The sequence below is a fragment of the Pan paniscus genome, chromosome 9 (assembly GCF_029289425.2).
Source record: "Pan paniscus chromosome 9, NHGRI_mPanPan1-v2.0_pri, whole genome shotgun sequence".
NCBI classification, from domain to species: Eukaryota; Metazoa; Chordata; class Mammalia; order Primates; family Hominidae; genus Pan; species Pan paniscus.
This window is the reverse complement of record NC_073258.2, coordinates 32,227,913-32,242,405: the sequence shown is the minus strand read 5'-3', so window position 1 is coordinate 32,242,405 and position 14,493 is coordinate 32,227,913. Positions and strand designations below refer to the sequence as shown.

The following is a 14,493-nucleotide window of genomic DNA, read 5'->3' as shown; positions in this document are numbered from 1 at the left end:
ATTAGGAAGTGGTGGTGAACAGTCATTGAAAAACCCAAGAAAAAACTAGCTGAGTGACTCACATTTTATAAGGAATGATGGGCTGATCAAAATATCCCCATCCATAAATTTGGCTATGGGAGCATGGAACCAAATCTCCAAGGCCTTCTCACCACCCCCACGCCCATCACTTCAGAACTTTAAAAGTGAGATAGATAGTTGAGAGGCTGGGGTGAGCAGGTGAAAAAGCAATCTTCTAGTTCTCTCGCAACACATTCACTGAACTTTCTTGGCAAAGGGAAGCCTTTTCCATTATTCATTCACATTCTACTCTGGGTCAAGTACAACGCTAGTTGCTCAGGATATAATGTCTGTTCTCAGTGAAGTATCACAGGCATGTTTGGGGAGATAGAGGAGTAAACACAACATTGCAATTCACTGTGGACCACAGTCCTCAAAGAGAACAAAAACATTTATAATGGGCCTAGCTTGTATCCCACAGGGCTTCCTATCGTGCTTTGTACAGAGACGATCTGTTGGCCTCTGCCACTTTCTATATAAGCAAAGGCTTCACGGTGTGATCTGGAACATTTGTACCACCACTGAGAGAATTCAAAGCCAGGGATACATTCTTTGTGGTAATAGGTGTATTTGGTGGTGGAGAGCTTAAAGAATTTTGACTAGTTGATGACTAAGAAAGGCAAGAAAATAATTTTTTCCTCTTTATAGAAAAGAGGGGCTGGGCACAGTGGCTCATACCTGTAATCGTGGTGGGCACTTTGGGAGGCTGAGGCAGGAGGAGAACTTGAGGCCAGTTTGAGACCAGCCTGGTCAGCATAGTGAGACCCTGTCTCTACAAAAACTAAAAATAAATAAATAAATAAAAATAACTGGGCATGGTGACACATACCTGTAGTCCCAGCTACTCTGGAGGCTGAGGCAGGAGGATCACTTGAGCCCAGCAGTTAGTTTGAGGTTGCTGTGAGGTGTGATCATGCCAGTGCACTCCAGCCTGGGTGACAGAGTGAGAACCCATTTCAAAAGAAAATAAAAAGTAAACAAGGTTTGGGGACTAAGACAAGGTAGATTTTTATTGGTCTCAATCAAAGAATCTTTTTGCTACTGTTTATGGGTTCCTAGAAATTCCTAGGATAATTTCAAGGAGAGAAATAGAATGTTTCTTGTTTGCTTTATGAATTAATTATTTAAATGGGCAAAGAGGTAGGGGTGTGTGTGTGCGTGTGGTGGGAGAAGGCTGGGAGGGGGCATGCTCTTCCCAGTTGGTCCTAACCTATCTCCAGCTCCAGTTAGTTGCTTCTGTTCCATCCCAGCACTATGTGCCTGTGCATTCTCCATGGCGGCCACTCCAACTCTTATGATTTTTCAGACAGTGCTCTCCTCTCCTTGGGAATTCTTGCTTACCGCCTCCACACTAGATGCTGCTTTACTCTTTGCACCAAGGAGCAACATTCTCATACCTCCATCATAACACAAATCCCCTTGATTCATAATCTGTATATGCATCTGTGACAGCCACTAGCTTGTATGAACAAATGGACATAGACCACATCACTAGCACGGGGTCAGTCTACACTGCAGAGTCAGATATGTAAGGCCTTGTTCTGCTACATAATTAGCTATATAACCTTTGGGCAAGTTAGCTAATCATTGTAAGCCTTCATTTCCTTTTCTATAAAATAGTGGTTATAATAGTACTTATCACATAAAAAAGCATTTAGTTATGCAAATAAAATTACATAATATACATTCAAAGAACTTAGCACAGAGCCAGGTAGGAGGCAGACACTCAGTTAATCTTACCTGCCTTGCGCAAGTCCTCCTGAGAGTAGTTTTTCCTCAGCAGCATTCCTGTCGTATTTTAGTAATTCAGATTACCGACACCTAAGAAATGCAAATATTAAAGTCCTCAGGCATTGAAAACTTTAAAATTATCTGGGATAGGAACAAACAGCAAAAGGGAAGCATAATTCATAAAGTTTAAACACGATTCAATTAAAATATCCAAGCTTCGATACAACTATCATCTTTAGTACATCATTCCATCTCACTTTTCATCTCCCTGAAAGCACTGCATAGCTGTACCGGATTGATCTCATAAACTGCTTTTGGGAAACAGGTCCCAGTCCTGCTTTTTACTATCCCAAGAAATATCCTTCTAATGAGCCAACAATAAATATTACCAGTTATTTGCTTCTGGTACTTATGAAACTGCACAGTGATATCACATTGTGGAGGTACAGAGAGGGTTTGAGGCGAGTGAACATGATCGTTCTCACTTTTAGAGAAACCCGGTCTTGCTGCTCTTCGAATGAACTGCAGTAGGGAATAAATTGAGGCAAAGAACGTCTCTAGAGCCAGCATGAAGATACCTTTCTCTCAGCTCCTCCACCAGGGTTGAGGCCAGGGGGTTACAGTTAAACTTATTCATGCCAAAATTTCAAGCTGCACTAGCTGAAAGACGTTGGAAAAACCAGGGTGCACTCCAGGTTTCATTTCTTCTTTTTCTTTCACACTGATTACATTTCGATTTTGTGTGTGTGTGTCCGGTTATTTAAAAAGATAAAAGAAAAATCAAACAGCAACAAAAAGCAGCCCTCCAGGTGTCCTTTTCCGAGCCCGCAACGGTTAGGTGAGTGAGTGCAAGGCATATCTATAATTCAGCTCGGGAATATTTCCCTTAATAATTAATTGAGCATCACAAAAGGAGGAGGCCCAATAGAGCCCTTGAACAAAGCTGCCGCTCCGAGGACGACAGTGACAGTCCCGGCGCCAACCAACCAGCCCAAGGTCGGATTTGCTCCAGCAGTCCGGGCATAGCGCTGCCACTGCCTGCTTGGTCCATCGGGCGAGCTGGGAGAGGTGTCTAGGGAGACCCCGTCGCCACGTGGGCTTCTGGTTATTTGTGTGTGTGTGTGTGTGTGTGTGTGTTTGTTTGTGTGTGTGCGCACGCGCTCGCGTGTGTGGGAGTGGGGTGGGGATGGACAGCAAAACCCCTTTTTTTTTTTTTTTTAAATGGAGGTGGGCAGTGGGAGAGATCACTAAGATAGAGTCCTCCCGGGAGCCAAACCTCTCTGCCGGTTGATTCTGGCAAGCCTGAGACAGGCAAGCTGTCTACTTTCCTGTTTTGATGTGGTCCGAAGAAATAAACAAGCAACAAAGAGAGACCCTTCCTCAAACTGTAACTCCAGCCAATTAGCATGAAAAGCTCAAGAAGCTATTAACCAGAAGTTTCGGCTTTAGGGGACCAGGGACTTGCCCGAGGCCCTGGCATGCGCGGCTAGGTTTAACTTTCAACTCATAGTGACCTTTTCCTTAATTTAATGCAAAAAATCGCTCCCAGAGGTGGAGATTTAAGATGCTAATGATACATACGTCCTATGAAGAAGCATGTTAAACCACCATGCATGCACCAGAAAAACTCCACCTCTACATGCCCTGTCTATAGTTCTCCTTATTTCCCCTTACGGGAGAGGCCCGTAAAAGAAACCTACACCCTGACTTCGAGGAACAGCCCACTTTTTTTTCTTGGTGTTAGCTCCCTTGTGCGCACAAGCTTTAATTAAAAGAAAGAAAGAAAGAAAACCAAAAAATCTTGCTTTTTGCTGCGATATCCCTTGATTTCTGTCCTGAAGGATCCAAAGAGCCCTCAGGGAGTCGATACCAGAGCCGTATTTGTTTTTGCAGCAACAGGTTGGCTGCGGGCTCTTCCCCCGCCTTCCAAAGCCCTCAGCCCCTGGCCCACCCTGCAACTTACTCATCTCTCCAACCCTCCTCCCCTAGGACTGCTGCCTCCTGTGCGCAGCCCCTAGCCTGGGCCTGATTCCAATTTCTGTAACATTCCCCTGCCCGGGGTTGAATACAGGTTGAAAGTCGGTCTCCTCCGCGCCCCTGAGGCCCAACCCCGACGCTGAAGCCTCCCAACTCCTGTGTGCAAAGGAGACGGAGACTGAGGGATCTGGGCGCTCTGGCAGGCACAGGAGGGCTCCCCGCCCGTGGCCTCGCCGGAGATGCACCCGGCTCCCAACCCAGCAAACCCGCTTTGGGAGGGGATGGGGTGGGGAAAAGAAGACGGGGCTCGGGGCTCGAGGGGAGATATAGAGAAAGCAAGTTAGGTAGAGGAGAAGATGTCCCAGAGGGCCCCATTTTCGGGACTGCACCTCCCATTGGAGCTCCCCGCTCCCAAGCCCTCTGGGGACTCCCGCGCTGCCGTCGAAACCCCTATTCCGGCCCCAACGGGGACACTTCTCCAGGATTTGCTCCTCGCCTGTGGGGACCACAGCCAAAGACTCCTGGAATCGATCCCAGATCCTGGGAGTCGGGGGGCCCAGCCGGGGTGCGGGGAGTCGCGGCGTCGTGACTGCACCCGCCCCGCCGCGCCGGGAGGCGCCCCTGGCGACCGTCGCGAACGCCACACCCTCGGTTCGGCCCTGGCCCCGCCCCCGCCCAGCGCGCGTTCGCGGCCAGGGGAGGCGTGTGCTGCTCCCGCAGCCAGCGAGAGCGAGAGAGGGATGGATGTTGGAGGAGGAATTCGGGCTTAACAAGTGATCGCTGCTGTCTAGGATTTTGTTTCTTTTCGGGGGAACCTTGACTTCCTTTCCCAGGCAATCCCTCCTGTGCTGAACTCCAGAGGAACCAGGAGTCTTGGGGTCTTCTCTGGGGCAGCCCCAACCCCCACCCCCAGGCTCCAGCCGCGAGGACTCTGTGCACCCCCCGGGCCAGGCAACAGAACTTGTTCCGTGGATATTTGGAGCCTCCACCTGCCAAACCCGAGTGATTCCTTTTACCACCCCCCGTCCCCCACCAAGATCATTCTTCCCCTCCTCCAGCTGTTGCAGCTTGAGGGGGAAAAACAAGCCAGCCGGTGGATTTTCTTTATTTTTATTTTTCGCCCCGCCGGGGAACGGTAAGTATGATACCTTTTTTTTTTTTTTTTTGTATCTTTCCTCCACCCTCTTATTTTGGCTGTTAAGAAACAGTGGACATTTGAGGGATAAATAATATCGGGAATGTGACAGAAGGGCATGAATGGAAGGCGGTTAAAAATAAACCAGGAGGTGGGAGAAGGGAGGTGCGGATGCTGCGCGGCGCTCCGGGGGGCCAACAGTTGTTATTTTCCCAAACCCGGGGATTCGGTGAGTGCGCCCTGCTTAACGTGCTGGAGCGGGAACCGAGGTCTGGAGGCGAGGGCGCGATTAAAGATGTCGTTTCCCAACGAGAGGGGGGTTAAGATTTAGCATCGTTTCGCCTCCTCCCAGCCGCACCGGTTCCCTTCTTTTGGGAACAGCCGGTGAACGGGTCTGAATTGCTGCCTCTTCCAACGTTTGGATTTGCGTGCATTTTCCGAGCATTTGAGCAACATACATAGGGGCTGCATAAATGGCGTGCGTTGAAGTGTATATTTCTCACGGTGTTGGCTTTTCTGATTCCCTCTCTCAGTTTCTCTCTCTTTCTCTCTCTCTCTCTCTCTAAGGTTCAGGTACCACCCTGACAGTGACACAGTTGCAGGAATTAGCACTGAGAGACGAACAGCCTTGTTGTTGGAGGGGTGAGAGGAGGAGGGGCGGGATGCTTGGCTGTTGTTTGGGGGCGCCGGGATTGGGGAATAGGTAGTCTGCAAAATCCTATTAGTTTAATGGTGTTAAGAAGACAAATTCCTCTGCAAAGATCTCTCTCATAAAGGCTCCTGGGAATTGGCTTGAATAGATTCTCCTAACAAGAGTACCTTGAGAAAGAAGAGAGATTTTAAACCAGTCTGATTTGCTGTGAGGAATGATTTTTCTTTTTCTCTTCTTTTCTTTCTCCCTTTCTTTCTAGATCAGGGATAGTGAAGTAACTAGTAGATGATTAAAAGGAAGGCAATTTGCTACTTGTAGGGTGGAGGAGGGAGTTAGATAAACAAAAACTAACAATCCCAAATAAATAAATAAATGTGAAATTATTTGGTGTAGAGCAGAAAGAGGGCAGTTCTAGAACTCCCGAAGAGCTGATGGTGAATTAGAAGACTTGCTAATTCATGACCTTCTGGGAGTCAGTTGGGTGGGAAGGCAGGTGTGTGTAGTATTCAACTATACAGGAACTTGGGTTACATTAGGGCTTCATTGAAATTATAATTGTTTTAGGGGAGTTGGGGAAGAAACTGAGCAAACTCTCAGGCTATTTGGTCTGTACCGGTCTTGAAAGGATGTTGGCCTGACACTCCACTGCGAATGTCACCCCAGGATGGTTTTGTAAGTAGGGATTTGGAAACTCCTTGAGGGTAAACATTTCAGAGTATGAGATGATGTTAGGAGTCAGGCAAAGGAAGGGAGATGGCATGTGAGATGCCCTCTGTGGTGTATTTTCTGGAGTTTGTGTTGCAATCAAATGCCCTTTTTGCCCTAGGAAAATGTATATGATTGGGAAGGGGTGTATGATTGGGAAGACCTCTGTTTGCCACTTCCATGCTTGTCACTTCATAAAATTCAGTGTGTTTAGGCTTTTAGGCTGACAGGATCAGCAAGGAGCAGCAGGTGGTCAAGAGCTGAATCCTGTTAATGGCTTCAGAAAGCCATTTCTCTTATGCTTTCCAAGTGCTTCCAGTAATAGAAGCTGGTAGATGCCCTGAATTCTGACTATCATCATTCTCTCCAGTTCTCTGGGTTACTCCCTGCATTCTTGGAAGTCCTGTTGAACAGAGTACATGGAAAAATCAAGAGGAGACAGGAGATTTGGATGGGGGCTTTTACAGGACCTGGCTGAGGAGATGAATTACCTGGATCTTGGGAGAGCAAACTCAGGAAGAAGAAGGGCCAGGAATAACAGGTGACAGAGGGAGCAGATCGGAGCTGCAAGGGACATGCAATTCGGAAGTGTGAGATTGTAAATAAAAGTGGGCAGAGAGAGAGAAAGAGAGAGGAGGGGGGATGTTAGGGATGTGGATTTTATTGAAGTGGGGGTAAGTATGATAGGCTAAGAATGAAGTCCACACAAACTGACATTTAAAAAAATAAGGAGATAGTCCCTTGAGCAGAGTGGAGGAGGAACCATTGAGGTGAACATGGAGTGACCGCCAAGGAGAGAAGATGGTTATTAGAGATGTGGAAATTGGCATTAGTTCCTAGTCTGTGGGTGGTAGGGAGTGTTCAGGATTCAAGGGAACAGAAAAACCATGGGGACATGCTGTAGGGAGTCAGGCAGTGCCAACTTAACAAGGGCCATTGGTGAGTCTCAGGATGTCTTGTATGTCCTCACGTCCCATCTTCCCCTACTTTAGTTTGTGGCCTAAGGACACAAACACTTGGGGCTGTGTAGATAGACAATAAAAACATAAGTTGCTGTTATGTTATTCATAACTGCCAGTGTTTATTGCCATTCATTAGGAAAAAGGCACTGTGATATTCTATCAACATCCATTATCTCATTTAATCCCTACAAACATGGGATGGGGGAGGTTGTGTTATTATTTGTATTTTATAGATGAGGTGACTGAAGTGCATTCAAGTGGTGCTGTCTGCACAAAGAATAAGAATATTATTTTTTTTTCTGACTTCCCCGGTGCTGAGTCAAGATAGAGAGGAGTAGAAGGGCACTTAATTCAGAAACACTTTATGAGTGGAAATTTTAAAAATTGCCTTGAAATAGATGAATGATGGAAGCAGCTGTAAAGTCACAGCATTATTTTTTGTGGAATGAAGAGAGTGACAGTGAGAATTAAGACCTAGCATTGGTGAAGGGGAAGATAGAAGCAAGAGCCATGTGGGCCATGAGTGGAGAGAGGAAAAATAATTGAGTCACCATAAAAATAAACTGAGCTGAAATAATAACTGAAGAAGGAAAGAATGATGTTTAGTGAGTGACAATAGCCTGCCCCATACTCTTGAAAATATTGGTGCTTGGTGTGTTATATGACTTTCTTGAAGAAAAGAGAAGGATGTGTATGTGAAGAGAAATGCTCAGTTTGCTCTTTATGATTTGTTTCCTTTTTATTTTTCTCCTATGCTTCTTTCCAATCCTTTTTCAGGTGAAGTGCTTCTTCTGCATGATTTTGGCTGAAGAATGCTCTGCATTTCCTTGATTTCTATGGAGACCTCAGAGCTGGTTTTGCTTCTGCTGACACCTCATCTAGCACCTTCTCTACCTCCCAGGGTCTTTGCCTCTATCTATGGTTTGGCATTGTACCTGGGTACAGGAAGCCTTTGATGAACTTAAAAGGAGAGCCTGGAGAATCATCCTGATAGACTTTGAGTAGAAATGGCTGGACATACTTCAAACCACATCTTAACATGGTTCGAGCCATCACTAGAAGGCAAGTGCTAACAGTAAAGGCTTATTTGCATTTTATTTACATTTAATGGACTGAGCATTGGCCAATTTCCATGGCAGAAAAATATATTTCATTTTCTAGGCACAACTTCTGGCTGTCAGACACTTGCTGCCTTTGAATCTTGCAGCATCATCACTAACCACATCCCAGACATATTTCCAAATTTCAACATCTACCCCCAAAACATAGGTGTCTGAGAGACTCCAGCATTTTCGGACTTCTTAGTCTTGAGAGTGCCAGGCTATTTATCTCGACCAGCCAAGCTCTGGAGAGTAATGTTGAATCCCTGAGAAGAGAGAGCATGGGGCGTGCTGATTTAAAAACAGAAAATGCAAAGTTGGACTGAAAATATCCTTAGTCTTCCAAGCAATCTGCTTAAGGGTTCCAAACTTACCTTAATTTGGTGAGAAAAGAAGCTGCCCTATTTTTCTTTCTTCTTCTTCTACAACTGGAACCAGCCATTTCCAAAAACCACCACCATGGAGGTTGCAATGGTGAGTGCGGAGAGCTCAGGGTGCAACAGTCACATGCCTTATGGTTATGCTGCCCAGGCCCGGGCCCGGGAGCGGGAGAGGCTTGCTCACTCCAGGGCAGCTGCAGCAGCTGCTGTTGCAGCGGCCACAGCTGCTGTCGAAGGTAGCGGGGGTTCTGGTGGGGGCTCCCACCACCACCACCAGTCACGCGGGGCCTGTACCTCCCATGACCCTCAGAGCAGCCGGGGTAGTCGGAGGAGGAGGCGACAGCGGTCTGAGAAGAAGAAAGCCCACTACCGGCAGAGCAGCTTCCCTCATTGCTCTGACCTGATGCCCAGTGGCTCTGAGGAGAAGATCCTGAGGGAGCTGAGTGAGGAGGAGGAAGATGAGGAGGAGGAGGAAGAGGAGGAAGAGGAGGGAAGGTTTTACTATAGTGAAGATGACCATGGTGATGAGTGTTCCTACACGGATCTGCTGCCTCAGGATGAGGGCGGTGGCGGCTACAGTTCAGTCCGCTACAGTGACTGTTGTGAACGTGTGGTGATAAATGTGTCAGGCCTACGCTTTGAGACCCAAATGAAAACTCTGGCCCAGTTTCCAGAGACTTTGTTGGGAGACCCTGAAAAGAGGACTCAGTACTTTGACCCTTTGCGCAACGAGTATTTTTTTGACAGGAACCGCCCCAGCTTTGATGCCATCTTGTATTATTATCAATCAGGAGGCCGCCTGAAGAGGCCAGTCAATGTCCCCTTTGATATCTTCACTGAGGAGGTGAAGTTCTATCAGTTGGGGGAGGAGGCCCTGTTGAAGTTTCGGGAGGACGAGGGCTTTGTGAGAGAAGAGGAAGACAGGGCCCTCCCTGAGAATGAATTTAAAAAGCAGATTTGGCTCCTCTTTGAATATCCAGAGAGCTCCAGTCCTGCAAGGGGCATAGCCATTGTGTCCGTCCTGGTCATCTTAATCTCCATTGTCATCTTTTGCCTGGAAACCTTGCCTGAGTTTAGGGACGACAGGGATCTCGTCATGGCACTGAGTGCTGGTGGGCATGGTGGGTTGTTGAATGATACTTCAGCACCCCATCTGGAGAACTCAGGGCACACAATATTCAATGACCCTTTCTTCATCGTGGAAACAGTCTGTATTGTATGGTTTTCCTTTGAGTTTGTGGTTCGCTGCTTTGCTTGTCCCAGCCAAGCACTCTTCTTCAAAAACATCATGAACATCATTGACATTGTCTCCATTTTGCCTTACTTCATCACACTGGGCACTGACCTGGCCCAGCAACAGGGGGGTGGCAATGGTCAGCAGCAGCAGGCCATGTCCTTTGCCATCCTCAGAATCATTCGTCTGGTCCGAGTATTCCGGATCTTCAAACTCTCCAGGCACTCCAAAGGCCTGCAGATCCTGGGCCACACCCTCAGAGCCAGCATGCGGGAACTGGGCCTTCTGATCTTCTTCCTCTTCATTGGGGTCATCCTCTTTTCTAGTGCTGTGTATTTTGCAGAGGCGGATGAACCTACTACCCATTTCCAAAGCATCCCAGATGCATTTTGGTGGGCTGTGGTGACCATGACAACTGTGGGCTATGGGGACATGAAGCCCATCACTGTAGGGGGCAAGATTGTCGGGTCCCTGTGTGCCATTGCGGGTGTCTTAACCATTGCTTTGCCAGTGCCAGTGATTGTCTCTAACTTTAACTATTTCTACCACAGAGAGACTGAAAATGAGGAACAGACACAGCTAACGCAGAATGCAGTCAGTTGTCCATACCTCCCCTCTAATTTGCTCAAGAAATTTCGGAGCTCTACTTCTTCTTCCCTGGGGGACAAGTCAGAGTATCTAGAGATGGAAGAAGGAGTTAAGGAATCTCTGTGTGCAAAGGAGGAGAAGTGTCAGGGAAAGGGGGATGACAGTGAGACAGATAAAAACAACTGTTCTAATGCAAAGGCTGTGGAGACTGATGTGTGAATCTTTCTCCACCTGCCACTGCTCCCCCCTCAGCATCTCCAAATATATTTATGCATAGAGAGTGCAGTTATGAAAATGAAATATGCAAATGATCCAATGCATACAGTAGTACACTATTTAATGGTTATAAATGGCAGAATTGTTACTAAACTTGTATTACATATCAAATAAATGATACATCTTGGAGAAGAGGGAGGAATAGGAGCAAATCTATCTTTATATTTTTATTAGAATGCAAGAATTTTGCACATTAACTGGAAAAGATGTTAACAGTAAAGATGGAGAGAGAGAGTGTGTGCGTGTGTGTGCGTATGTGTGTGTGTGTGAAGTAAATTGTCAATGTTAGTAATTGTGCAGTGATGGGAAAAGTTGGCATTTTGAAGTATTTACTATGTAAGAACTAATGAATCTGAGCAGTCATTTATCAGTGCTTTAACAGCATATCGTATGTCTTTGGATTCTGTAGTTGTTTTTTAAAAATTGTAAGAAATACTGTGTAGAGAAAAAAGAAAGTAAATTATTTAATAGACTATAGGTCACAATTTTATCTTGGATTTAATTAAAATTTATTTTTAACTGGAAATTAACTTTTAAAAAGGCTGCAAGAGCCTTTAGAAATTGATTATATTTTGTTATTAATTTTGGGAAGACAACAGCAAATGTCTAACATTATAGAATAAGTGAAATTGGAGAATATGTAATAAGTTTTGTTTGCAGGTAACAGGACTGGATTTTTTTTTTCTTTGCACTACTTTATATGCTGGAGATTGAGAGAGACTTCATACTGTGAATGTTTACTAATGTAACAGTTCAATGACAATCATTGGAAGAATGATTTCTTTAGTCTTATTTTATTGTTTTCTTTTCATTGTGTGAGACTAATGATCATGCAGATAACATCACAGGATTCTCTCCTCTTTTAAAATCTAAATAACTGATTGACAAAGGAATTATGAAGTAAAATTTAGCAGCTCAATCTTTTGAAATTGGTCTGTTAGAATGATGCTTCTGAAATCATACTATTTTATATATTCTTCTGCCTTTTAACTCCAGAGTAATTTAACCAAAGTTAATGCATGCACTGAAAGAATTCTTGAAGAAGATGCCAAGCAGCTACAGTGATTATGGCTTAAAATTTTTCTATTAAATGTGAAACATAAACGCTAGATTTATTAAGTTTATTTTTTTGTGCAGTTATATAAGAACAGAATTTGGGGATTAACCTCAGATTTTAACATTTTATTTGCTAAAATGGACATAAGGAAGAATTGTGTCAAACATTTGGTTTCAACATCACCATCATTATCATCTTTATTAAAGGAATTTATGACACATATAACTGCATTTAAGTCATGACAAAGCATTCTAGAATGTGAGATAACAACTAGCGATCAGCCTTGCACTATGAAATCATGAGGTATAGGTTAGAAAACTCAGAATGCATAAGAGGCCTTATTCTACAATGTTTATTTAACTTCTGTTCTTTATAAAATGATTGTCTTGAGCTCTGGTTGGGGGCGGGGGAACAAAACAAAACAAACAACACTGCATACACTATTTCGGCACATAGTGAACTCTGGTAACTGTGAGCTACAAACAAACAAACTGACCTAGAATAGCCTTTCTCAAGCTTTTTAAAATCCAGGCCATCATTTCATAATTACATAAATCCTACCTCTCCTTTAATGGTATTTGAAATTCAAAGTAAATTCAACATTAGGCTTAAAAGTAAAACTGCACCCCCTCTCCACCCTTTCCCCACCACTTGTAGAGAAATACTTTTCTAGAACACCTTTTAGAGAATGAAAACAGCAAGCAGGGCCTTTGATTGAATGTGAAGAACAAAGATCAATAGAAGACAACAGAGAATGATAAAACAAGAAAATGTCATCTTACAATAAGGTTTCAAAGATAATGTTTTAATACATTTTAGATTTGGGGCAAAAATGTAACAGGCATTAGAGTAGGGGTAAGGCTATTTGGACAGGCTATAAGTCATTTGGAAATGTCACTTAACATTTCTGCACCCAAATTTCGTGATTGGTTAAAAAGAGGGCAAATGAAGCACATTACGTTACAGAGTTATGCAAAACAAATGAGAACATGCGAAAACTCTGAAATGTTGAGTTCCATACAAATGCCTGATGTTATGTCTAAATTGTTTAATCTTCCTCTGGGAGAAAAAGCGATTTAGAATGCACAAGCATACATCTACTTTATTAGGATATTGTAAAAATTATGGGTAATTGCTTTAACTCTGCAGTCCTTACAAGAAGTTGATGTGCAGATACAAGAGAGTCTATTGTTGATAGATTCAGGCATGTTATAGTATAGAAAGTTGACTCTGTGAACAACAGACCATGTATCTTACAATATAGCCAACTAGGTCAGATTATATCTCAGAATAATTTAAGGGCTGTTTAGTATATAAGGGATGTTTATTGAACTTTCTATAATAGCAATGACAATGATTTGGCTATGTTTGGAAGGGAAATGTACTGTGTTTCATTGTTTCCATAATACCTCCTTTTAAATCTGAAAGTTATATTAAATTTGATTGACAAAACACATTATATTGATAATTCTGAGAATCCAGGAAATGTAGTCATTTGGGGCTTACCTTTATTTCACATGGTTTTTTTTTTCTTTTTCTTTCTTTCTTTCTTTTTTTTCGGATGAGAAGGTCAAGAAGTGACAGACATAAGCTTTCAAACCAAATATTATTAGGTTATCATACTAAACTCATTGTTTCTTTCCCCCTGCAAGATGCATTTATTTTAGAGTATCTCGATCTTGATCCCACACTGAGAAGGAAGGTTTTAAGCCCTCAAGACTTGTATGGGAGTTCTTCTGTATGGAACACTTCTCTTAGAAGAGAATTCATGAATTCAGGACATCCAGTACAGTTGTAAATTCATAACATTTTTCCAGTTGAAACTAGTCAAAGTGCTTTAGATCCATTTGTAAAAAATTTATACTGATGAATATGCTTTCAGGATGTATTTATAACTAATTTATGAAACTGTATCTTAGAGACCACTATACACATTTGGTTAAGATAAAAGGGAAGTGACCTTCTTTAGAGATCCTAATTATTGGGATCTGGGATCCTTTTATTGCTTTTCAGATGACAATAGATGTTACCAAAAGCACACTATTTGAGGGTCATCCTAATCAGAGTCTTTTCAAGGGAAGATGCATTGTTCTCTCTTGCAAATGATTGGAAAGGAAACAGGCATAACAGTTATGGGGAAGAAAGGGGGAATAAATAGTCCTTTTGATTTCTGTGAAAGGGAGTCAGTGGGTGCTAGAGGAATGACAGCTGGTCTAGGGAGTCAAGAGAGCTGGCTTGTTAATCGTGGGCAAATTGTTTCATCTCCTTGATCCTCAGGAGTGTGTGTGTGTGTGTGTGTGTGTGTGTGTGTGTGTATCTAACATGGGGATATTGGGCTACATTATTACTTGGTTCCTTTTCGTACCACAATTCTACTGTGGAGTAAAAGAAATATCAGACTAGCTTCATATTTTCTAAGTACCATTCCAGTCATATCAGCTTGGATTTTTTTAGTAAGTAATAGGAACAAAAATAAATAAATAAAAACAAAAATCTCACTGTTAGGTTAACTGCAGAACAGGTGTTCGAGTTTTTTCGAATGTAGACTAAGCTGAATGAATAGGATGTATTCTGAGCTGTTATTCTAACAACTTCTAAAGGGAAGGGATTCATTTAATGAAAAATAACTCTTCAGT

The 14,493-nt window shown here is 43.6% G+C and overlaps 1 protein-coding gene across 2 annotated transcripts; it reads left to right on the top strand.

Moving 5' to 3' along the window:
- Positions 1–4,765: 4,765 nt before the first annotated feature.
- KCNA4 (potassium voltage-gated channel subfamily A member 4) lies at positions 4,766–11,915 on the top strand. 2 transcript variants are annotated; one of them, XM_034932322.3, is made up of 2 exons: positions 4,766–4,903; positions 8,000–11,915. In XM_034932322.3, the coding sequence occupies exon 2, from the start codon at positions 8,782–8,784 to the stop codon at positions 10,741–10,743; it is 1,962 nt and encodes a 653-aa protein (XP_034788213.1). In that variant the 5' UTR covers positions 4,766–4,903; positions 8,000–8,781; the 3' UTR covers positions 10,744–11,915. The 2 variants fall into 2 exon arrangements, with proteins under 2 accessions (XP_034788213.1, XP_034788214.1); XM_034932323.3 differs by lacking the exon at positions 4,766–4,903 and adding an exon at positions 6,027–6,801.
- Positions 11,916–14,493: the final 2,578 nt, after the last annotated feature.

Coding starts and splice junctions, on each gene's coding strand:
- KCNA4 (XM_034932322.3), top strand. CDS start 8,782: ATGGAGGTTGCAATGGTGAGTGCGGAGAGCTCAGGGTGCAACAGTCAC.